Source organism: Lissotriton vulgaris, chromosome 5 (genome assembly GCF_964263255.1).
Source record: "Lissotriton vulgaris chromosome 5, aLisVul1.2, whole genome shotgun sequence".
Taxonomy (NCBI): Eukaryota; Metazoa; Chordata; class Amphibia; order Caudata; family Salamandridae; genus Lissotriton; species Lissotriton vulgaris.
The window spans coordinates 401798356-401822262 of NC_141693.1; the positions used below are offsets into that span (position 1 = coordinate 401798356).

Consider the following 23907-nt stretch of genomic DNA (forward strand, 5'->3'; position numbering starts at 1 on the left):
CTCCACCCATGTACGCGTCTAGCCACTTACTATCCTTCAAAATACTGACCAGCCCATCGACCAATCGTTGCATCTTGACACATCTCACCACTCAATTATTCATTAGCAAGTCTAGATCAATAGAATTCGCCCTGTAAAGCATCCATCACATATTTTATGTGAAACATTTAACATAGTTCTGACATAATTATTCCAGACAGCTTTTATATGGCCCTCCATCTGTGTATTCATCTAAGCAGCCACATTCATAATTAGTCATGGGTTTATTTTCCAACCTATTTACCGCTAACTGTTTACTCCCTGATTTAGCCACTGATATTCTTCTCTTTGTTTAACTATCTGTCTGTCCCTCTCCAGGCTCAAGTAGCCATATTTTTATGTCACCTTTTCTTAATCATTCTGTTTTCGTATTGGTCTCCATGCCATGCCCTCAAGCGATCTACCATATACAGGAATATGCATCCTAAACCACCGACCTGGTTAAACATAGAAGAATGAATGCATGAATAAATGAAGGAGGTAACTTACATGGCACCCTTGACGGATGTATCTCTAGGTGCTGTCCAGGTGCTGTCTAAGTGTGCCTGTCTACTTAGCTATATATAATCCTTCTATTAACCATTGCAAGCTCCTTTACTTTATCCTCCATCTAGATACTTACATTATCCAACTTCTCATCTGTCTGTCGCTCCGCAGCATAGCGTAAATCAGTGTGAGATGTGCAGAAACATAATTGCAAAAAACGTCTGTTTGCATTTATCTTCCTGACGTCATGTACGCTGAGCTCCATTCCCATGTGTCTGCATCTAGCGGTATATTTAAACCACCTTTGAAGAGCCCATTCAAGGCGCCAAGCTGGCCAGCATATAAAAAATAGCACAAATCTCTACATAATTTGCAGTGCTGGAGGACACCGCCTCTCCTAGTATTTCCAAAGTTAGTAGGTGAGCATCTGAAGTCGAAGATAATGAGCACAATCTTGGTTTTGCGGAGATGCCTGGGTTTGAAGGTATGACTTGTAGTAAGATAGTCAGCCAGCTAAATCCCTGCGGACAGCTCTGTGCAAGTGGCAGGTTACAGTTTCAGGATGCCCCAACCTAACCTGACAGCAGATGACTTGAGATACCATAACATAGCAAAACATGGCAAAGCATACTTTAAAATAACACAAGTGCATAACGCACCATAGCATAATACAACAAAAATAACTGCACAGCATTATACAGCACCATAGCATAACATGTAATAATAACATAGCATTCATTGCCTAACATGGCCCATTGTACCACAGACCACGTGGCTATTGGCTAAGGTCGGCCACGAGCAACATACCCATCCAAAACTCCCGCCGCGCGCGTGAGTGGTCACGTGCGCGCACTCACCGTCCATGTGGCGGATTTGGCGGTGCTGGACTGCTGGAAGGTGACCTCGAAGTGGTGCGAGCCCGGGTAGTCGGTGTTGGACGGGATGACGGGCGCCGGCGACATGGCGTCGAAGGTGGAGCTGGGCTGCGAGTAGGGCGAGTGCGTCGGCACATTCGAGGTGTGGTCGGAGCCGTAGGGGCTGGTGGAGGCCGCTCGGCTGCCGATGCCTCCCTGATCCATAGTGCTGCTGAGCAGATTGAACTGGGACTGCAGGTGAGGGAGAGACAAAGGGGAGGAGGGAAGAGAGAAGGCTCAGGTGAGAGGATGGCGGCTCCATAAACTCCACACACACACACACACGGGAGCGGTGTCCTGTTACAGGCTTTTAAGGGGACGGCTTGGCTAAGACTCATTCTGAATAGTTCACGTTTTTTCCTCTCTTTCGTTACAGGTCACCACTTGCGAAAAGATGAAGTGAAGGAGTCGGAGCATCCCGGCGCTAAGCCCCCTCCATTAGCGGGCTGCCCCGCTAATGGGGGCGGCGCGCGCGGGGCACCTGAAAGCAGGAATGCCGGGCCCTGCTGCCATCGCACTGGGGCCGGGTGACTTCCCTGGGAGTCGCTTTATCAAGCCGTCCATGGGCCGCGTCTCGGATTCTCCTGGAAGGGGCCCGTCCAATGGACACTCGCCCCAGTGACATTTAGAAGGTCAAAAACTCTAAAAATGTGGACAGAAACAAAACCAAAACATCAACACCATAGAGGCGGGGCTGACTGAGCCCTGGGGCAAAGTTAAAAGCTGTTTGGAATTTCTAGAAAGCATGGTGTGATGGTGGGGGATTGAATATGGGGGAGGGGTTTGGAGAAGATGGGTCAACATCCCTGACCAAGACCCTCCTAAAGGATTTAGAATGCCCCTGCCCCGTGCAGATCAGGGGTGCAGTCACCAGTGGTGCAGCAGGTGCAGTGGCACTAGGGCCCAGAGACCTGAAAGGCAAACCTAAGCCCAATTATTACAGTATTATACAGATAAACATAAGTGTGGGTGCCACCATTTTAATTGTGTTCGAGCCCATGTGCCTTTGCTGTGCCTCTAGGGATTATGTTATAGAGGTCAGACTATATGCAGGTAGTGTTATTGCATCCACCCGGACACAGGCAGCTATGCTGGCGAGAGTCAGACAGCCAGTCAGGTCATACTGTAGCCCCCTTGTGTACGGTTGGGAAAAGGATTCTAAGATCTCTACTTGATAACTCTGGAAATAATACAGCCTGGGCATTATCCACCAGTGAGGATCACACCATTAGTTTTGCATCCACCGGCCCTAAAGGCAAACATTAACTTGTTATTAATACATCACCTTTGACAAACCTGCTTTAAATAGAACATTTTTAAATACAATTGTCATTACTGAATCATTATTGGTACTCGGTTTATCGACCATGGAAGGATGAAAGGCGGAGTGGACATTGAAAGTGTTACAACCTACAAACTTCAGGTGGCACAGAGATCTTAAGATTTACAAAAAACAAAAGAAACAAACAACAGCCGACCACAGTTAAGCACATACATTCCAATGATTTCATGACATAAGGTTAGGTGCAACTACTCCCAGCATCCGCCGTTGATAGATGCTACAATTTCGAAGAAGATCATAGCTAAGGAAGGCGCACTCAGTAAACAGTCATTAGAAGTAGCCAAATATAGTCCATCAATCTTCTTTATTCATAGTTTCATTTACAACTGGCAAACAGCCAATGCGGTGCGTTCCTTTGTGCCAAATGAACTTCATCAGGGCTCAGAAATTAGTAAATAAGGTGAGGATGAAGTAATATGAATACCAATGAGTTCTGTCCGTATTGTCCACAGAGTAACGTCACATAAGCGTCAGAATTGTAAAAATAGTATTGATTCAGGTTTCAATTCTTAGATCTGTTAGAAATGCATGTATGTCATCCAAGTATTAATTGGAAAATGCAGATCAGAAGAGTCCCAAAATTCACTCACAGTCAAGGTGAAGAAAGTTTCAATTCCTACTGCTCAATTTATGCGGCGTAGGGTATGCGCACAGCAGCATGATAACCGACAACTGGTCTTATATTACTTCATCCTCACCTTATTTACTAATTTCTGAGCCCTGATGAAGTTCCTTTGGCATCAAGGAACGAAACGCGTTGGCTGTTTGCCGGTTTTAAATGAAACTATGAATAAAGAAGATTGATGGACTATATTTGGCTACTTCTAATGACTGTTTTCTGAGTGCACCTTCCTTATTCATGATCGGCACAGTGAGCTCAAAATGCGGAGCTATCTTGCAAGAAATTGCACAGATACCTATAAAGACCTCTGACCTCCGCAGTGGGGTGTTTAAGCCTTGTGGCGACCCTTTGCAACAAGTACACACACCCATGCACCAAATGATGTTGTAAACACCAAAACACTGAGGGGGTAATCTCGTGGTTTTGGGCTGCACACAGAGCAGAGAAGCAAAATCGAGGAGGCCTGATTCACGTAGCTGTCCAGGAGTAGGCTGGGAGTAACACACAAATGTATACATAAGTAGATTTGTGAATAAAGTGCATATGAGAGAGTCCGAGGATAGTGTAAGAAGTAGGCAGAAAAGGTCAGAAGGGGTATTCTGGAGTAAATGGAACTGAGAAAGCTTGAAAAGGGATTAATGAATCGAAGGGGCCGGAGTCGATGTTAAACTGGAGTGGCTAAAGAAATATCAGTTCTTTGAATACAATCATTTGGTCCCCAGAAGCTCCTCAGATGCCCTTCTGGAGCTCAGGGGGAGCATAAGGAAGTTCTTCCTCTTTCACAGAGAGGAAGGTGTTCTTCATTGAATTGTCTTTTGGAAGGAGTGGCAGGGGTCACATAAATTGGGAGGGCCCAATAAAAAGAATTCTAGGAGCTCTGGTTTAGACAGTGAGAATTGTAGTGTGAAACCAAAGACAGAGCTGAAGGCAAAGGCTGAACGAGTCCTGTGGGTCCACGCAGGGCTGTTCTACGTGGACCAGACTCCAGGCAACAGTCACAGGCTAGACCTGGCTTTCACCTCAAGTGGATGGATGCTTTGCTTGGGAAAAGAATAAGAGTCTTAGAGAGCCTGGTCTTTAAGCTCAGTCTGAAACACCTCGAAAATGTGCCCTTTCTTCTCACTAGAACCCACAACATATCCTTCAGTTATTGCTTGGAGGTGATTCGGTTTGCATTCTAGCTCCATGTGGCAAGTGTAATGTTTCCTACATTACAACTACAGCTACAGGCTGAAACACGTTTCTCAGAGTTGCCTCCATATGCACTAGTATGTCTGTTCTCACGAGGCACATTGCAGATAAAGTAATTCATCCATCACTCCACCGTATCCCCCGAGCTGGCAGCAAACAACAAGTTTAAAGAGCTATGAGGAGGCACTTTAGGGTCTAACTAAGCAAGTGCCCAGAAGCAGCAATGGGGCATGGTGTGACGCTCAAAGGAAACCTACAACACACAAATGTGAGATTTTTTAGGTGAGGAGCACTCGTGCATTTTAAATTCACAGTGTAAGTGCGGAGAGGGAAGGCTCAGGGTGACAGTAGAAGGCGTAGGTTGAAATACAGATCGTGAGAGGTCTTTGTGTCGAGGGAAGGATGCAATATGGCAGACTGGGCAGGACAGGCAATGTCTACCACCATCAACGGTATCTGTGCATTACTTACTATACATGTTTGTATTGTCTTTCATTCATTCATACACCTTTATATTTTCATTCATTTTTCTTCCATTTATGCCCATTGTTTTTTTCTTTTGTCATTTCCTTTTTATTTTTAAGGCCTCTTGATATTGTTGACTTCTTGCTTTTCAAATTATTTATTTTCTTGGTTTATTTTTTCATTATTTGTTTAATTATCTCTAATTTGCTCTTTCTTTTTGCCTTTAGTCTTTTCTTTATCATGTTTTGCCTCCTCCATTTAACACCTCTGTTCTCGGTTGCCCTTATCTGTTTTTGTTGTTTGTGTATATATATTCTTCTACCTACACTTAATTTGTTAGCACTGGCGCTTGAATTACTTTTCTTTATTTACCCTTTTTCAGTTTTCCATTTGTTATGGCTTTTCGTTTATGACTTCCTTCACTTTTCACTTACATTGTTTTTAGGTTCTTGCCTGCAGACACCATTCTATTTGCGAAAGACCGCATGTACACCTACCAAAAACCTGCAGTGGACTTTGATGCCTGTTCCTTGCTTGCCATTGGTTGGCTTTCTTGGTAGCCTTTTTCTCATGCTTCTTTTTCGACTGGTTTCCTCCCTCTTCTTCCGTTTGTCCCTGCCTTGGAGCAAAACATCTTTACCATCTTTTTTGTTGGATGCCTGCATCTTTCCACTGCTCACATTCAGGGAACCAAGTTTAGGTCTTGCGTCAGCAAATACCTTTTGATTTTACTAAAGGTATATGTATAATTTACTTATTGGGACTTTCAGCAAGCCCTTTTGATCCATTGGGATGTTATTCTGTCACTCACATTTTCTACCGCCAACTACAGAATACAATATGGGGTAGTGGTTCAACCCACATCAGATCAGCCATTGGCTAAATTCATTATGAGTGACGGCATTCTGCCCTTTCTCAAGGAGTACTTCCGCACACACCCACAGTGGTTCCCTTAAGTGCGAGGGACGACTATGAGTGCTTTTTAGTCTAACAAATATTTTTTCTTTTAGCCAATGTTTTATCCGGTTGGTGAGGGTCCAGCTGCTTACCCAAGAACACAGTTTTGCAAAACTATAGCACAACAAAACAAGCATTGACAATACAAAAAGACAGACGGGCAACACCAGGTCTATTGTCCTTGCCATTGCTTGTTTCCTTTGCTATTAGCATGTCATGTGATGTGAGTGCATTTGTTTTGTTCCTCTCTGCACCATGTATTTTATTTTTGTATTGTATTTCCCCACTCAAATACCCACTATCAACACCCACCTTCAACATACTGCACTCTGTGCTGCTCTCACCTCCCCACACCCCCCTTAGCTTCCCCAATCTGTCTTTTAAAAACAATGTAATGATTACCCTGTTTGACCTCATACTTGTCTGTTGTTCCCTCACCCACTCCCCGTTGCTCCACCCAACCACTCCACCCACCCAATCCTCCATTGCTCCACCAACTCTCGTGGTACTTAAAATATGTATATATTATTTTCATTTTTAAGGGACCAGAAGCCGCCAAGTCACTCCATTTTTTTAAAAGCACTTCAGCGCAAGACATTTTTTATTTTTATTTACTGCTTCAAATGTTATCCACAGTCTTAGAATGGTAAATAAAAAATTATTAAATGGTGCCTGCACCAGTCTGTGGGAGAACATGTGTGGCCAAGCATGCACATCCATACAGAATGATGCAGTCACAAACATCGTTGTGACATATGCACCCTTACATTTGGTTTTGCCGATGTTACAGAGCGTCACAAAAAAACATTTTATTCCAGATGTTGAACAACATCACAAAAAAGCATTGGCAAAAGAGGTAAATAAATGTGAAACCTTTTGGGTTTGCCAATGTTTGTTTCTTTTTCCTTTTCATATTTTTTGATTTCATCGTTGCACTATGTTTCTACCCTCTATCTCTCTTTTCTGTCTTTTCCTTCATCTCTTTATTCTATATTTACTTTTTTTCCATCATTCGCAAAGTTTACACCCCCACCACACACACCCCTTAGCGCCGTTCAAATCATCCTTCGTTTCTTTTAATTCCACCATAATCTACCCACCACAGAGATTTCCTTTGTTCATTCCTTGTTACATACCTCTTATGGAGTCAGTGCACTGTCCAGACTTGTTGCAATTTTTTAACTGTTAATCTTACAGCAGAGATATAATTTGATTCAGAAAAATTATACACATCATTTAGACAGAGGCTGCTGATGGAGAGCAGATTCTGCGACTAGAAACAAAAGGCAGAACACAATGCTTTTCAGTGCTTTTAAGAATTAAAGGGTTCTTCCCTGTTGCCGCCCTACAAAAAGTGTCAATAGTTTGTCTACTAACAACAATGAACCCTCCAGGTGGGGAAAAAAGTGCTAATTGTGGCATGCCGTAAAGCAGGCAATGACACATGCGCAGGTCCAAGCATGCAGAAAACCCTTCTTCAACTTAGCAGTATGTAAATAGTTTCAGCCTGTCCCATGGGGAGGGAGGTGGGCAGGATCAGAGAACAGCCTTGGCCCAGGGTCAGCGCTCTATAGGTGTACAGGATCCCTCAGCCTTGGTTGTGTGTGTTTGTGTGTGTGGTGTGGGCGGGGGTGGAGGGATCTGCTGTATATTTACACATTGTAAAATCCAGTTACGTTTATCATTGTATTACTAGCAACAACAATACTATAACTACAACCGTACTGATGATGATAACACAACAAAAAATTGATTTTAAAATAATACTTTGATTTGTGAATTGTAGTTTTATCAAATGTGCTGGTGGAACATTCATTTTGAAAAATTATCATTAGTGCGCACGTGAATATCAAATACCACCCAATTGAAAATGGCACAGAGGAGAAGATTATACAATGCCAAAAATGTTTTGTGCCCTATCAGCCCAACAAGTAGAGGAGCTCAACAGTGCTAAGCAAAAACCCATTGAGGGAGATTGTATGCCAAGCACATTTACTCTCCTGGGGTAGTAACAGTACAGCATGTTGGGTGGCTGTAGCTTTTGGGTAGTGGGGTAAAGCTAGGAGCGTGCAGTTCTTAAATGTACTCCCAGTCTTTCATCACCCGTCCAGATCCTTCCTAACAAGCCCTGTCCCAAGTCTATACAGATTATGCGACCACCTCAAGATTCCACTAGTTTCTGAAGTTCGTTGATGGTTACTTGTGTACATAACATGCCACCACACTTGCCACAAGAGCATAGGTGCGTTCTAAGCTGACATGCTTGAGCTGTTGGCAAAAAAGGCACTAACATGATCTGAATAGATCTTGTAGACATTCCTGGTCAACATGTGGAGCTGGTCACATTTTATACTGGCAAACAAAGACTTTTAGAAAGTGGGACGAGAGAGACTCCAGGACTGGGGAAGCAGTGGAGCCACAAAGACCCCAGGATGTGGGAGACACGTTGCCTCTCTTGACACTCAGGCAGGGGAGACACTTGGGCTGGGGAAACACTTAGGCAGGGGAGATACATGATCACGGGAGGGCTGAGGCTGTGGGATGGGCAGTGCGGCTAGAAAGGCGCAGGACAGTGGGATAGATCTGAAGTGAGTTAGGGTAACACAGGATCCCCCCGACGTAGCGCAAAGACAAGAGGCATGAAAAATGCAGGGTGTGGCTATCCAGTACTGCAGTCCCATGCCCAGGTGCTATCTAATGTATGAGGTATACCTATTACAGGGACAAGGTTATCCAGCAAACGAAACATCGCATAAGGACATAAGGACATGGCATCCGAGAATAATAAAGAACAGAAGAAAGAAATACAGATTAAATGCAAGGAAAAGAAGCATTGTAAAGCCAATAGGTTTGTCATTGGTAGCCACCCATTTGGCTTATCCAATAATTGTTTTGTTTTGTTCTTTAAAAAAAACGTTTACTTGTTCCTTATGTCATTATTGTATTATTTTTATTTGAGTTTACGATTTTGTGGTCGGTGATGGGGGATTTGTGTTATGGCTCATAATGTCCTCTTTGTTTTGTCAGTGTTCCATGTTCTCTGGTAGAATGAAAGCCCACTTTATTATGTGCATTCGGTCAGAGAGAGGGAGCGTGCCAACGCCAGGGCAGTCTCTCCTTCCACTGTGACAGCTGTCTTTTTCTGTGGTGAACGTCTGCATGTATATCTCATGTGCGATCTTGTTTTCAACAGGGATCTACCAGAACCGCGCAAAAAAAGCAAGGAGTAGAAATATTTCCCAAAAAGCATACATTGCCATGGTAGGTAGCCCCCAGCAATGAAGGGAACTTTGTATGGGTATGTTTTCCTTGTGCAAAAGTTAGGGTGACCAACCGTCCGTAATTTCACGGACCATCCATAATTTGGACCTCACATCCGTTGTCCATGAGGATCCCTTTTACGGACCCCTATTTTTCCGTAATTTTGGGCATTGCAGGGAGCAGCACTGTTCTCTTGTATGAAGCCTCAGCTCCCTAATGGGGCTCCTTGCACTCTTCCTTGGAGCACAAGAGCAGCCCCACCCCGTCCATTGTCATTCTGTATGTGGCTTATTGCCACATACAGAATGACAATGGGCCAGTCTGGGCTCTTACAGCATGTGGTGGCCTTCTCCTGCCTTGGTCTAGGGCAGAGCATGCTGTCAGATGGAAGAAATGTACAAAAAAGTCCATGCTGCAAACTGAGAATCCAGTTCATTCAAAGAAGGCAGAGAAACAAGTTAAAAAGAAGGGGCTAGAGTTCTTTCACAGTCTCATCATTTTAGAACTGGTGCATTTTCAATATTATATTCAACAAAGCCATGGCTGCTGCTTTTTTGTTTTTTATAAAACTAACAATCATTGACATAGCCAATAGTTCTGGCTTGTTGTAGGAGTAACATTACTTGTTGTGTTATGTATCTGGATACAATGACAGAAGAGACAAAATACCAGTCAGGCAGCACACTATGCTAAACACAGATTTTTAGCTCAGGTGTTTTAAGCCACACCCTTAATTACATCAAACACCCCCTTTAGAGAGATCCCACCCTAGTTTTTTTCATCTCGCTTACAGCCCTGGAAACAACACCATGGCACAGTCACTGCATGGCCTGGCACTGTGTATCATGCATGACTTCCACTTTTTCAGATTGCCTATGTGCCACCCCACCCCTTGCTTTAGGAACTACAGCAAGGGTGAAATTATTGATGGGCCACTTCTGTCTGCAACTCTGCAGACAAAGGTTCAGCTCATAATTAATATGAAAAGGTGGGCGAGTGAGTAAGTGAAGGGATGGCTGGATGGATTAGTGGAAGGGTGAATGGATGAATGAAAGGGTGAATGGATGGATAATGCGAGGAAGGATGAATGGATGAGTGAGTGGAAGGATGGATGTGAGAAAAGGTAAATAGATGGATGGATGTGTAAAGGGGTAGATGGATGGGTAAAAGGGTAGATGGATGGGTGAAAGGATGGATCGATAAGTGAAAGGGTGGATGGATGAGTGAAATGATGTATGGATTGATGAATTGATAAGTGAAAAGGTGAATGGATAGATAGATGAGTGAAAGGATGGATGTACGGATGGATGAGTGAGTGAAAGGGATGGACAAAATGATGGATAGATGAGTGAAAGAGTGAAATGCTGGATGGATGAGAGAAAGGATGGTTGGATGAGTGATATGGTCAATGGATGGATTCATGAGTAGATGGATGGGTGGGTGGAGGGATGGAAGGGTGGCTAAGTGAAAGGGTCGATGGAGAGAGAAAGGGTCGATGGAGAGAGAAAGGGAGGATGGATGGATGACTGAAAATGTGAATGGGTGAAGGATGAGTGAATGGATGAGTAAGTGAAAGGATAGATGGATGAAAGGGTAAATGGCTGGATGGATGAGTGAATGGATGGGTGGGAGAGTGTATGGATGGATAGGGTGAAAGGGTGGATAGATGGGCAATGGATGGATGAGTGAAAGGGTGGATGGAGGGATGAATGAGTGAAATGATGGATGGAAGGTTACATGATGAATAGGTTTGCAAATGGTTGTAATATGTTTGGATATAGACAGGCCTACTTACATACAATTGCGCGACCTCCTCTGATGTGTCTGTAAAGCGTACATTTTGTCCCGAAGATTTGTCCTGTATTTTTACCTTCTGTCCTGAATTGTTGTCCTGAATTTTGACCCTTTGTCCTAAATTTTGACACTCACCGTTCTGAATTTGCACCCATGCCAGTTGGTCACCGTAAAAAGGGTAGAATTATGTCACTCACACCATAAATAGCTAATGGCTAAATTTGGCTGACTCAATGCCCCATGATGTATGCTGTAGAGGTCGAAAGAAAACGTGAATGAAACAATAACAGGCCATAAGATGAAGAGGGTTGATTGAAAGCCCCTATAGGTATATTATACATATACTTTTAGTAAAATCAATTGGTCTTGGCTAACGCCAGACCTAAAAAAACAGAAAGACAAGTCAACTCGATCACCAGTCTAATGTAGGCCAAGAATATAATACATTTTTAGAGAAGAAATTGACGTGTCCCAAAGACTATACTGTGAAGACCTAAAAAGACAGGAAGACAAGTCAACTTGATCACCAGTATAAGCTAGGCCAGGAATCTAATATAGCCTTATAGCCCGCCGTAGCGGGCTATACCGACTATTAAATGCCAGCTGAATCGTTAAAGGCCCGAGCCGAAGGCGAGGGACTTTAACGAGACAGCGGGACTTTAACAGCCGGTATAGCCCTGCTACGAAGGGCTATAAGGCTATTAGAACATTCTGCCACTAGAGGGCAGAATGTTCTAACAAATTAAACAAAGGGTTCTTGAAGCTCGAGGGGAAATAAATCCCCTCGAGCTTCGAGAAGCCTTTGAACATAGTAATGTTGCTCTGCGGGCCTTTACCGGCCCATAGAAGCAGGGAGCACTCCATTGTCTGCAATGGAGCTCCCAACATTCCAATGTTCTAATACGCTCGTAGATGAGATACTGATGAGTCACAAATACTGAACTGTGAAGACTGAAGTCTTTACTCTGCAAGTCGTGGGGGGAAAGCTTTAGCACAGATGAGTGGAAACGCAAGCCCATTACTGAATGCTCTAGAAGGGGCTCTCCTTGCCTCTTCTGGGGTGACCTGGAAGGCAGGAGGGGTTGGTGTATATCAGGGGAAGGTATTATGCAGGGGCTGCAGATGGGACTAAAAGCCTTGATGACTCTTATAATGTGTGTATTCTCTTTATAGGCTTATACCCATTGCACATACAGAAGCCTGCTCAGAACCTAGCACGACCGACAAAACTGCTATTGCTGATGAGTTTGGTGAAGGGGCATGGCATAGTTTGCACTCACACTGGTTAGATGGAAATTCACCAGATCCACTCACTCCATCCTACCGACCCAACCAGCACCACTACTGGAAAAACATCACTTTACATACCCCTTCAACCATACTAACGCGGGCAAGAGGACTGTCAAAGAACCAAGCCAACCTCCTCCCTAACTTTGGGACACCCCCATAGACGCCAATTTGAACCACAGACATGTAGAGCTACACTACACAGCAACCTCAGCCTGCATATACATGGGTGATAAGGAATGTATAACAAACGCCTTCACGGTGCTCTGCTGTGTGGAAATCCACAGCAACTGAGCAGGTGAACCTCTTACACATGTAATATCAGATATTGAGTTGAGAGCTTACCCCATTACCTATCTGCTTAAAGCTAGCCAGAGAGGTGGTTTCATGGCTTAATGCTTTTTGTTGACATCTTTGGTGATTTGAGGGTCAACACTTTGAATCCTGGCAGGGCTAACTCAAAATGTGTCTGAGGGTGATAAACTAAGGGCCATTAAAGAGGGTAATAGTGACTACCAGTGTTTCATTTGAGCTGCGGGGGGCACTGGCATTTATTTTTGGGGACCAGCTCTTATTTTCCTGCATCAGATATTTTACTAAGTGCAAGAGAGGGAAAAACACACAGATCGGAAAGATGGAGGAAGATAAAGACTGCAAAACTGCCACACAGGGAGAAAGCAGGAACCTTCAAGAGTAAGATAAAGAGGCAGGCAGTGTCTGGTAGTGGATTAAATACTACCAGTCTTGGTATTCGGTGTGCCGATGTTTAATTGCACTGACTGCGGGCTTCTAAGCAGAACCTCGGGCACCAGCACTCTTTCTTTCACTGGTGTAGCACTGCTGACTCCTGTCATCTACAGGATTTAGAAGTAGCAGAGTGTTGTATGAAACACATTATAAAAACCAAGCTGTTATCCCGTGCTCTACTCATGTATTAACACCGAAATTAGGTTTTACAGTATATACACAATCTTAATGAAAAATCAGAATTGGTCTAGTGGCTTCATTACTTTATTATTACCCTTTGAAACTGTTTAAAACCAACAAAATATGGTGTGCAATCACTAGTGTTCTTCTGAGGCTGAATCAATGCGGAAGGGCTTATGTGAGGTTTTCATGGTGATTCTTACAAGGCCAAGACACTGGTGGCCTATATAGTATGGTAACATGCTTCCTATACAAAAACACTTTTTTGTGCCGCCTTTTTAAAGGAACTGAAACAGATCAAGATCTACAATTATAAATGCATGATAATCACTAAATGTAATCTAGTTATTTTGTTAAGATCTAAATATTTTGACTCATAGAATACATTTACCTAAGTAATAACAATGGTAAAAGTGTGCACTCCAAATGGTGGTGATAGAGCATGACATAACATAATGAGGTTTTTAAACGCATATTTGTACACTTCTGTGGGTGTTAGGGACAGTTGAAAGATCAGATGCTGCATTGTGGTGTTATGTTGAAAGAAATACTGCTCACATGACCCACTGAACACAAAAGTATATGTTCCCACTGAGGTATTCTACAGAATATTGGCTCCTAAATATTTTGCTACAAACATATTTTTACCAAAATATCAACCTCAGAAATATTAAGGTAAGCATACATAGGTCAATACAGGGTCACTATTCTTAACTCCACATATATGTACCTTCACAATATATATACATTCAAAGTACACATCCATGCCTACCTATGTAAACTTACCTTGCCTGTATTTTGGTACTTCAGTATTCTGGCTATGGTATTTCTGTAGTCCCTATTCTGACTTACAACTCGCAATGTGGGTGCTAGCAAAGGGACATCAACCTAGAATTATCATAAGACCCCAAAACTAACCTATAAAGGTGACGAGGAAGGTCACATGGGCAGACACAATTATGTAGCTTTGCTGTAGGGAAAACCACAATGATTGTGTCCTCAATTCTTGGAATGAAAGGAAAACTTGATGAAACTTGATGAAAGAAACACTGTTCCGAAACCTACACGCTGTGGATAACAATCTGCATTCCAAGGCACTCATCAGTGCCTAGGGGATATCACAATGGCACTAATGTGCTATACAAAAACTGCAAAACAACATAATCCATTGTATTTTTAGTCTTCCACACCTCCAATTTACAGCGCCTTCTGGTTATTGAGTTCATTGTATTCATGGTAACAATTCATTTGGTGTCTAGGGGTAGCATGCCAACTTGGGTAGAGCTTATTTTGCATGATGCCAGGGAACAGATTTTCAAGCTGACAAAAAAGGGGGTCACTCCTCCCCAAAATTGTGTGAATCAGAGGGATTCGCAAAGTGTTGCTTAGCTTCAAGTTGTTACTGCAATCAAACCTGACAATACTTACATTAAAGGACTTGCTCCAGATGTCCCAAAGACTATGATTTGATCAATTTTGAATAATTTGACGAAGAAGGCTGTTGTTGTGCCCAAACATCTTGATGGAAACAGTAAGGATGAAGATGTTAAATTCTGTCCCCTTCTTATCGAGAGCAGAATTCATCAGCTGGGTTACTACTACAAGCCTAGATGAATGCTTCCATCAAACTGAAATTCAGAATCTTGTACTCCTTCAGCCTAGGTAATATAAGGTTTTTGTTCTGCAAACAAACTTTTCAACTGAAAAAAATGCTTGAGACAAAAATATGGTTTTCCAGAGGATTACGTTAACGGCCCTTTGAATTGTTCACAGTGTTTACTGGTGGGTGGATCCAATCTACCTACACTCCTGAGGCTCACTCTAGGCACCAACCAGAAATCATAGCTCTACAGCACGGGTACTCATAGTAGGGCCCGCGGGCCACCTGTGGCCCGGCAAGCCTTCCTTGGCGGCCCGCGGACCTTGAAAACATCGTACCTGTGTTTAAATGTTTTTTTTTAGAGTGTTCGCAAACAGTGCTGGTTGCAGCAGCACCACTCTGAGAGACTCTGCTCTGTGGGGGCCGGGCGATTCCAGTGATAGTCAGAGTGGAGATGCAGGGGCACTAAGAAGAGGTCAAATACAACAAAGCCTCATTAAGTAAACGGTCTTTTAAAGACCTGTGAAGTTACTTTGGTACGGCTGTGTGTGCCCGGGAAGCTGTCTCAGCATACGCGGGGTGAGGTGACAGAGGGAGGGAGATAGAGAGTAACAGAGGGGGGTAGAGGGAGGGAGACAGAGGGAGGGAGACAGAGAGGGAGGGAATAGAGAGAGAGGGAGACAGAGAGGGAGGGAGACAGACAGAGGGAGCAGACAGAGGGAGACAGACAGAGAGGGAGACAAAGAGGGAGGGAGACAGACAGAGGTAGACAGACAGAGGGAGACACAGAGAGGGAGTCAGAGGGAAGGAGGGAGACAGAGGGAGGGAGGGAGACAGAGAGAGGGATGGAGACAGAAAGTGAAGGAGACAGAGAGGGCGGGAGACAGAGAGAGAGGGAGATAGAGAGAGAGAGGGAGAGGGAGAGGGAGATGGAGAGGGAGACAGAGATGGAGACGGAGATGGAGAGGGAGACAGAGAGGGAGGGGGAGAGGGAGAGGGAGAGGGAGACGGAGAGGGAGAGGGAGAGATATTTGTATGCCCGGTCTAGTGGCTCAGTAGATGAAGGCGTCCGCTGCAGGGACCTGTGCACAACCTCATGGTCACAGTTTTTTTTGTTGCTCTTGCCCCGCCTCCCTCCCCCACTGACCCCGCTCCTCCCCCCCCCCCCCCCGGTGCGGCCTTCAGCCACAAACCACACTGTAAATTTGGCCCCCGAGAGAAAGTTTGTGAGTACCCATGCTTTACAGCAACACACTTCGGTACCCAAAATGTATAAAACAAAAAACCTTACGCACAGAGGCAGGTCCTTGAGATTTCAGGGTCCTAAACTTTGGAATAATATAAACCTGGAGTAGAATCTATCTACATGCACTTTAGAAAACTATGAAAAACTGAGCTCTTCAAAGATGCCTACGACTGAACTTGACACATAAAAAAGGTGTGTGATTGAGGAACACCCAACAAGACTCCGCTTGTTCAATTACGCCCACTCAAAGAGAGATGAGCGCTATGAGTCTGAAAATGGAAAGCTTTACAAAAAACCCAAATAAATTAAATGCATGAGTAAATGTGCAGCAACACTTAGTAGCAGCATCACACCTGCGCTGATTTTCTTTTACCATTGTTAAGTGGATTAGTCAGAAAAGGGATCTAATTATAGCACTTTTTCAGGGATCACATGGAATGGAAACCTGTAAAGTGAAAGACCTGCATGAATAACTGTGGAAGTTTTTTTTTTTTTAAACGTAGTACATTTTGTGGATTTCACCAAGTTTTCAATTTTAAAAAAAAGGTGAAACCCCAATGAAATAAAAATTTTCAATAAAAAAACCTGCAAGACGTACTGTTAGACGAGAATTATTCGTAAAATAGCTTTATTGGGAAAATTCCTCCACAAAACAATATGTTTTGGTAAAGTTAGCCCATGCGTGAAGTACAAACTGTGCTGCACCACAGACTTGTTTACTACACACGACTCAGTCAGCAGAGTTTACATTTTGCACAGTCTTGGCGCATACCAATATATGTCCTAACTCTGCCGAAAATTCCTATGAAAGGCTTGGTTGCTACCCCTGGTTTTCAGGTTTGCAAGGTCAGAGGCAACAGGCCCAGCAGCCCACACATCCGCCAGGGGTGCCCAGACTCACACGGACTACACGCCAGGAGGTAGCGCTTGCTTTATCTGATTGGACCAGACCTGTCCAATGGGACTTCGCCGGAAGTAACCTCAATTGATGTCTTTTATCAATCGCAGCAGTATACTGCGCCTTTGTCTTCGCATCCATCTTTTAACACCTTCACTGCTCTTTGAATTCTTACCCCTGTGCTGGCCATAATGTTAATGGGTGTGGTCATGACGAGCTCAGCTCGTCATGAGCACCGAAGGGGTTAACTGCCTCATTTAGCTGTCATTTTAGCTACTTAGTCCCAATTTAGCAGCGGAGCATGACGGAGCACGCATTGTTTGCCCCGATATTAGTCGCTTCAGGTGGGTTGTGAGGAATGGAGCAGGCGGGAGTCACAACAGGACACACTCAGTGAGGAACCTTAAGACGAGGCCTGTCGTATGCCAGTACCGCGAACCTAAAACTCAAGCAGACCTCCTTACCTTTTTAACAAAAAACAAATCTTTCTATTTTCTTTTCCCTTGTGTAAGATTTAGTTAAAAAATCATATGTGAAAGGCTTGTATATTGGCCGTATTAGGACGTGTTTCGTGACGCCATTGGGACTTTTAAAGCACTTTGTTATGGCGCAAAGAAAAGATACCATTTGCTTTGAACTATTGTAACCTGAAGAAATAGTTTAAAGACACAAGTATTGAAAAAAACATTATAGAAAAGGATAACGAATGGAAAGAAACAACACTGGCAGTGTAAAGTAGTGGCCCATAAACCCTGGCACTGAAGTGCACTTCTATTTAGGCAGATGTGCACATGTGATCAGAGAAAATACCGTCCCTCACAGTATAAGAAAGCTAAAGGCTGAAGCGGGCCCGGCCTTCACCGCAAGCTGTATGCTGTGGTGTGTAAAATGTGAATGAAAGTTGAACAACCCAATGAATGAAGAGGTCAACCCCCATAGCACCTGGATGTGTGGAAGCATTTCTTCATCTATTCATTTTTTGATTGAGACCAAATATCCCTACAGCAGACCTAATGAAATCTACCAAGTTGATTGCCCATATCACTCCATGTCATTGAGCACTATGGGAATCATCACGATGCTGGTGGGACCACCACTGACAGGCTGTCGGTGTGGCTCCCACTGACAGACAGCCCTTTGGGCACACCACCGCATTAAAATGCAGGTGGTCGGACCCTTGAATCTCAGGGAATACACTGCTGCCTTCGATAGGATCTACTGATCCCGTCCGTCGGGGCAGCTGTTGAAAACATGACCCCGAATGGAGGCGGTGCCCGCTCAGGCGCCGCCATCAGGATCACGATGTCCCTTTCCAAATGCCTTTTCATGGCATCCCACTGCCATGAAAAAGCGGACGGAAACGGATTTGGTGGCCCCAAGCAGGGCTCCCATCCCCCCATGGGTCACAGCTAAGTGGCCAGGGGGGCACATGTGGTGCCAGCCACACGTTCATGCACCATGTTCCAGGCACCACATAGTGCCTGGCAGACGGTGCATGGATGTTTGTTAAGTGCCTATTTCTACTGCGTCTTGTGCTGAGGCCCTTTTCCGGGCCGCAGCAGAAGCCGCAGTCGAAAAAGGCATTTTACGACTGCCTGCATGATGGTTGTATCGTAATAGGGTGGGCAAGACCATCAACACATTGACGGTCGTCACCTGTCCACGGCGATGGTGGTCGTATGCCCATCGTAATGTGCCCCTGTGTTTCCTCCAGTACCTTCCCTTTTACATGCAAATGCATCCTGGTGGTTGTGATCTGGAAGATGTGATCTCGGTTCACAATGAACCCAAATCTAATGGAAGTAAAACAATAAAATGGTTTGTCAGATGAATCCAGGGTTATCAGCATTGTATAGCACTGACATGAAATGATGTGCTGACCCTAACACAAGCACCTCATTTAATCCAGCCCTCAAAACCAGAAGTTAAATGCAAATGTGCTGTTCTCACCAGCAAAGTTTGTCATTGTTAGTTCACACACTTCCAATATCTTTGTTCTAGTGACTTTGAGAGGTCTCTTCTCCACCAGGAACGAATTCCCTGTTCGAAGTTCCAGATTCACACAGACGCCCTTTAGAAATGGCAATTGCTTGGATGGGGTGCAAAGTTACCTTATCAACTTTCTGCAATCTTCAGTCACTACCAGGCACATCAAGATAGAGCACTTTCAGCATGAATATGCCTTCTTCCTCGATGTAGCCCTCTCTCTTCAGCTCAGGTGAGCCTGTCAGAACACAAAAGTATTCAGAATTCTCCTAAAAAGGACCTTACCTTGGAAGTTTACATGGCACACAAACAGACAGTGGGCGGCAAAGGCCCTGCAGCAGTGAGCATGGACAGGCACAAGATGTCTCTATTTGCAGAATGGGCAGCTGTGCATTAGATTCCGGTCTTGTGTTGCACTCACAGAAAGCTTCTAATCCATGGATGGCATTTGCATCAAACTAGACAGCCTCTCCTCCATTCAAGGATCTGCTCATGCGCAAAACCGTCACCGGAGGTGTACTGTATTTAATGCTTGACGACAGTATTCATGGACTAACTCATTCTACCCCTTGCCTGTTCACCTGGAGAATATCCAGTGCTATCTGTTGAATTTTAAAGAATTCTGTACAAATTAACGAAATACATAATTGTGTAATGCAGCCAAGCTCTGGAAAGATTTGTACTCTATAACAAATGGTAAGCAAACATGTAGACCCTGATAGAACTAGAAGCACAGAATAGAAAAGCAAGGTGTTTATGCCTCGTTGAAGCCACACACTCCTGAATCCTGTATTTTGTGCTAGAGGTAAGTCAATCCAAACTGTTGCCTCAATAATGAACCTGATTGAGACTTTTTAACTCTATGTGTCCTGGACCATAAAATATTGTATGTCTGTAACAAAATAGACTCAGTCCCAATTATCCAGTCACACTCTGTGAGATCTTGGGCAACCGGTGACCTCTTCACACCAAAACAAGATCTGATCTCAGTGTTCTCTTAATTCAACTCATTACCATATTGACCTATTTTCCAGCACCCTCCTTCATCCTCAATGTCAATCTCAAATTTGATGGGAAGGTATGCACTTGCTCACAAACCTTCTGGGAATATATTGAAATGGTGGAAAGGAGGAACTGTACATTTGATTTTAGTTTACCACCTTCAACAGTACATTCAGGGGGGAACAACCTCAGCCTGTGAAATATCTAAGTGGTGTACCTAAAATTAGTCCTGGGCAGAATTTCAACTACAGTGGAGTGATTGCAGTAATTTCACTAATTCTGCGTTACACTATGACACAGAATTACTGATAATTATGCAATTACTCCTCTTTGCGCAATTAAGAGTAATTTTGTTGTAAAAATCATAATGCAAGAACACATTTAGCGAGCTCAAAGGACAGCTCTCTATTTGTGTTCTACTACATTTGGCACTGTTTGTTAACGCAAAATGCATCTTTGCGTCAGTTTTGGATGCAAGGGTGCATTTTGCTCTAAGAAAATAGCACTAAATGTCGATAGTAAACAGGTGGGAAAATCCTACCACAAGAGCACATTTAGTGAGCACGATTGGCCGCTCAGTATTTATGTCTGTTGCATTTAGAGCTATTTCTTAGCACAAAATGCATCCTCACATCCATTTTGGACGGACACTATTTTTGCGCTAAGAAATAGAGCTAAATGCAAAATACTCTTCTTGCATAATTAAATCATAAACTCGCACATTTTTTAGGTAATTCTGCGTGATTACGCTACACTGAATGACGCGAGTTACGGCCACCCTTACCTAAAATGTGTCTGTCTGCAGTGATGTTTATTGGTCAACACAACTCATTAATTTACAAATCAATTCTTGTACCTTAATATCAAATTTTTCCTCACTGAGAATGTGTTAACCAAGAATGTCCGCTTGTGTTTTGACTTTCTAGTTGGCAGACCAATCAATTTGTAGGTCTGACGCTACTCAAGATCTTGTGATTTTATTAAAATGATATGTATAATATACTTACTGGGCTTTCAATAGTCTGTTATTGTCTCATACATATTTGTCCCCTGCACCCTGCAGCCTACTTCAGCCATTGGCTAACTTCATTGTGAGTTACAGCATTCAGCCCTTTCAATAAGAGCACATTTGTAAATGTATGTATATGTAAATGTATAGGCATTTATATAGCGCACTACTTACCCGGAGGGTCCCAAGGCGCTTTGACCGCTGCGAAACCCTTCCTGGCTTCCCTGAGAGATGGTCCCTTAATGGGTATCTCCAGGGTGAGACCAGGCATCCCCGGCGGTCTGGTGGGGCCGTTAGTGAAGATGAGGCAAGCTAATGCCCAGAGTTGCCGAGTGTGATCGCTGATCAGAGTGGGCACCGAGGCGAGAGAATTATCGAGTCCGCTAACCCTGGTCCAGAAACCTGCCGCGCCGGGAATCGAACCCTGGTCCCGGGCCGTCCTCTGCTCTCGGATCTGCCGCCTCTAACCAGTGAGCCACACTACCTCACCCTCATTTGTGCAAAAGTTCCTTTCAATGACAGGGGCTAGCTAGTATGGCACTGGGTGATTTTTGAGGCAAAAACTAATTTTACTTTTATTTTTAACGGCGAGGGAATGGCAGATCCCCAAACAATTGGAGTTTTGCAAAAACTATGACAAAATAAAGCACGCATTGACAAAGCCAAAAGGCTGGCAAACCATGCCAATGCTTGTTCTATCATATGTGGACGCCTGTGGAGAATATTCTCTACTGTGCGCCATCTTACAGGAGTTATGCATTCTTTCTCCAATGTTATTCCCAACAAAACCACCACAATAACATTTTCACCTCTGTTGGCTGTCTCGGCAGAGAGGCCAAATATTAGATAAACATGGAATCTGAACTTCCCTTTTTCTCACACGAGCAAGCATTATGCACACTGGTGGCCATGGAGATGAGCAAGACTGCTGTGAAGGACCTTGGGTCCAAATGCTCAGAAATGGTTTCTTTCGCAAGCACTCAATCCACTCCCTGAATCCACATAAGCGTCCTACAGTGGTATCAGGTCGAACAATAAATACATTATAACACCACAACTCTGGCACCAGTACACTACAGTCGAATTCCTCCCATATTGCCCACATGCCCATACCTGACCAATCCTCAAATGCATCGTATGTCATGTGATTGTCTATTGTTTTGTTAATCGTTGTATTGGGCCCGGGTTTGTTTTGAAAATGAAACCCAAAACTGTTGTTTAAAAACATACACACACTCAGAGAAACACACATTTTACGCTGCAAGCCTTTTCCAGCCCAGCCTCCAGGCTTGCGGCTGAGTGCTGTCTCCACAGCCGTGTTGGAAGTGTGGCTGTTTGTGTTGCTTCCTTGCGACCTTTATCCAGGACAGCGGTGACCTCTGCCCTCGAAGATTAACCTCCTGCCCCTATTACCTTCAGTCACGATGACTGACCGATTCTAGCAGCCCGTGTGAAAGGAGCAAAGACTGGGGGGACTAAAGGGTGAGACACCCGAGGAAGGGAGGGAGAGGGAGGGTGTAATATGATCTGCTGCCCAGTTTCTCCGGAGTGGGATGTTCACAAGAGCCCCCTCCTCTGTCCTCACATTAATTCTATCTCAGGAAAAAGGTGCGTGTCCTGGTCTGATTTTCTGATGTTGTGGTGCAGTGCTGGCCACGAGGAGTCCCAGTTTTCCCCTGTACTAGGCCAACGCGTTAATTTCTGATCAGCGACTGACTGCAACTCTGACACTTCCAGTAAAGACGCTGGTAACTGTTGCTGCAAAAATAGGGGCAGAAACAGTTGGGATATAGCAACTACGCACCTCGCACCACAAAAAAGCACTACATTTTGATGGTGTTGTAAAGTGAAGTCCCCATCCACCTCACTTCAGCAATGGTGCTGGGATACTTTTTAAAGTGGGGATGCTGGCCAATATCCTCACCTCACTAAAGGCATTTGGGGTATGTGTGTGACTGTCTCCAAGAGTGCAACGCATGCTGCAAGAACAAACATTTCAATGGCCCTCCATCCCCCAGGGACCTCCAACGGGCCGATCTCGAGCTACCAATAGGTTACAGAGTGCCCTAGAGTGGCTAGCTGCACAATAGGTCTCAACACCCAAGCAGACTTCATTAAACAAAGGAACGTTTTGGAATACCTATTGCTGATGATTGTTAGTGGTGTATGTGTTGATAAAGAGAACTGTGCAGGTTCCTTAAAATTCAGTGGTATGTGTCTAGCAGCTAATATACTCTCATGGTTTGCTTCCTGAAGAAAGACAGCTATGGTTTTTAGGTTGAGCATTTAAGACCTCTTGTATATACTTTAGTATATACTTTTATTTGTATGTACTTTGTGGGCCCTGGAGATCAGCCCTAGGACTTGTCTGCTTCCGCTTACAAACTTTTTTCTGTTCAACTGCCTCTATTTAATTGTCTTGATAGAAAACGAACAGTAGCGGTCAGTAAAATACCAGAATTGCTTTCTGTTTGTTCAACTGCCTCTATTTAACTGTCTTGATAGAAAACGACCAGCAGAGGTCAGTAAAATACCAGAATCACTTTAGCATTCTCTAGATTCCAGTCCATAGAAATTGTCCATAGAATTTGTCTTCCACGAGCACCCGTAGACAAAAATATTTTTTTCAAATCTTGTATCTTGTATTTTCAGTGATATGACCATCGAAGGCCCAGATTTGATATTAAAACCAGAGCTTTGGACTATACCATTTCCTGCTGAAAAGCAATGTTTGTGTCCATGTGTTCCCATACCTGGCGTTTCATGCAGTTTGGTGCTTAATTTCCCTCAATGTTAAAGACCAGTAGATGTTTTAGCACCCAGGCTAATGTGCTGCATGGCTAAATACATATAAGGTCCCAAAGGCGAGACCGATTGCATT

At 44.0% G+C, this 23907-nt stretch overlaps 1 protein-coding gene across 2 annotated transcripts in view; it reads right to left on the bottom strand.

Moving 5' to 3' along the window:
• TP73 (tumor protein p73) overlaps positions 1-23907 on the bottom strand; it is a 309820-nt gene that overhangs the window by 193071 nt on the left and 92842 nt on the right. For both annotated transcript variants that reach the window (XM_086921747.1, XM_086921748.1), the window contains one exon: positions 1383-1631. In XM_086921747.1, coding sequence (XP_086777873.1) covers positions 1383-1631 — 249 coding nt within the window. The remainder of the gene's footprint in view (positions 1-1382; positions 1632-23907) is intronic.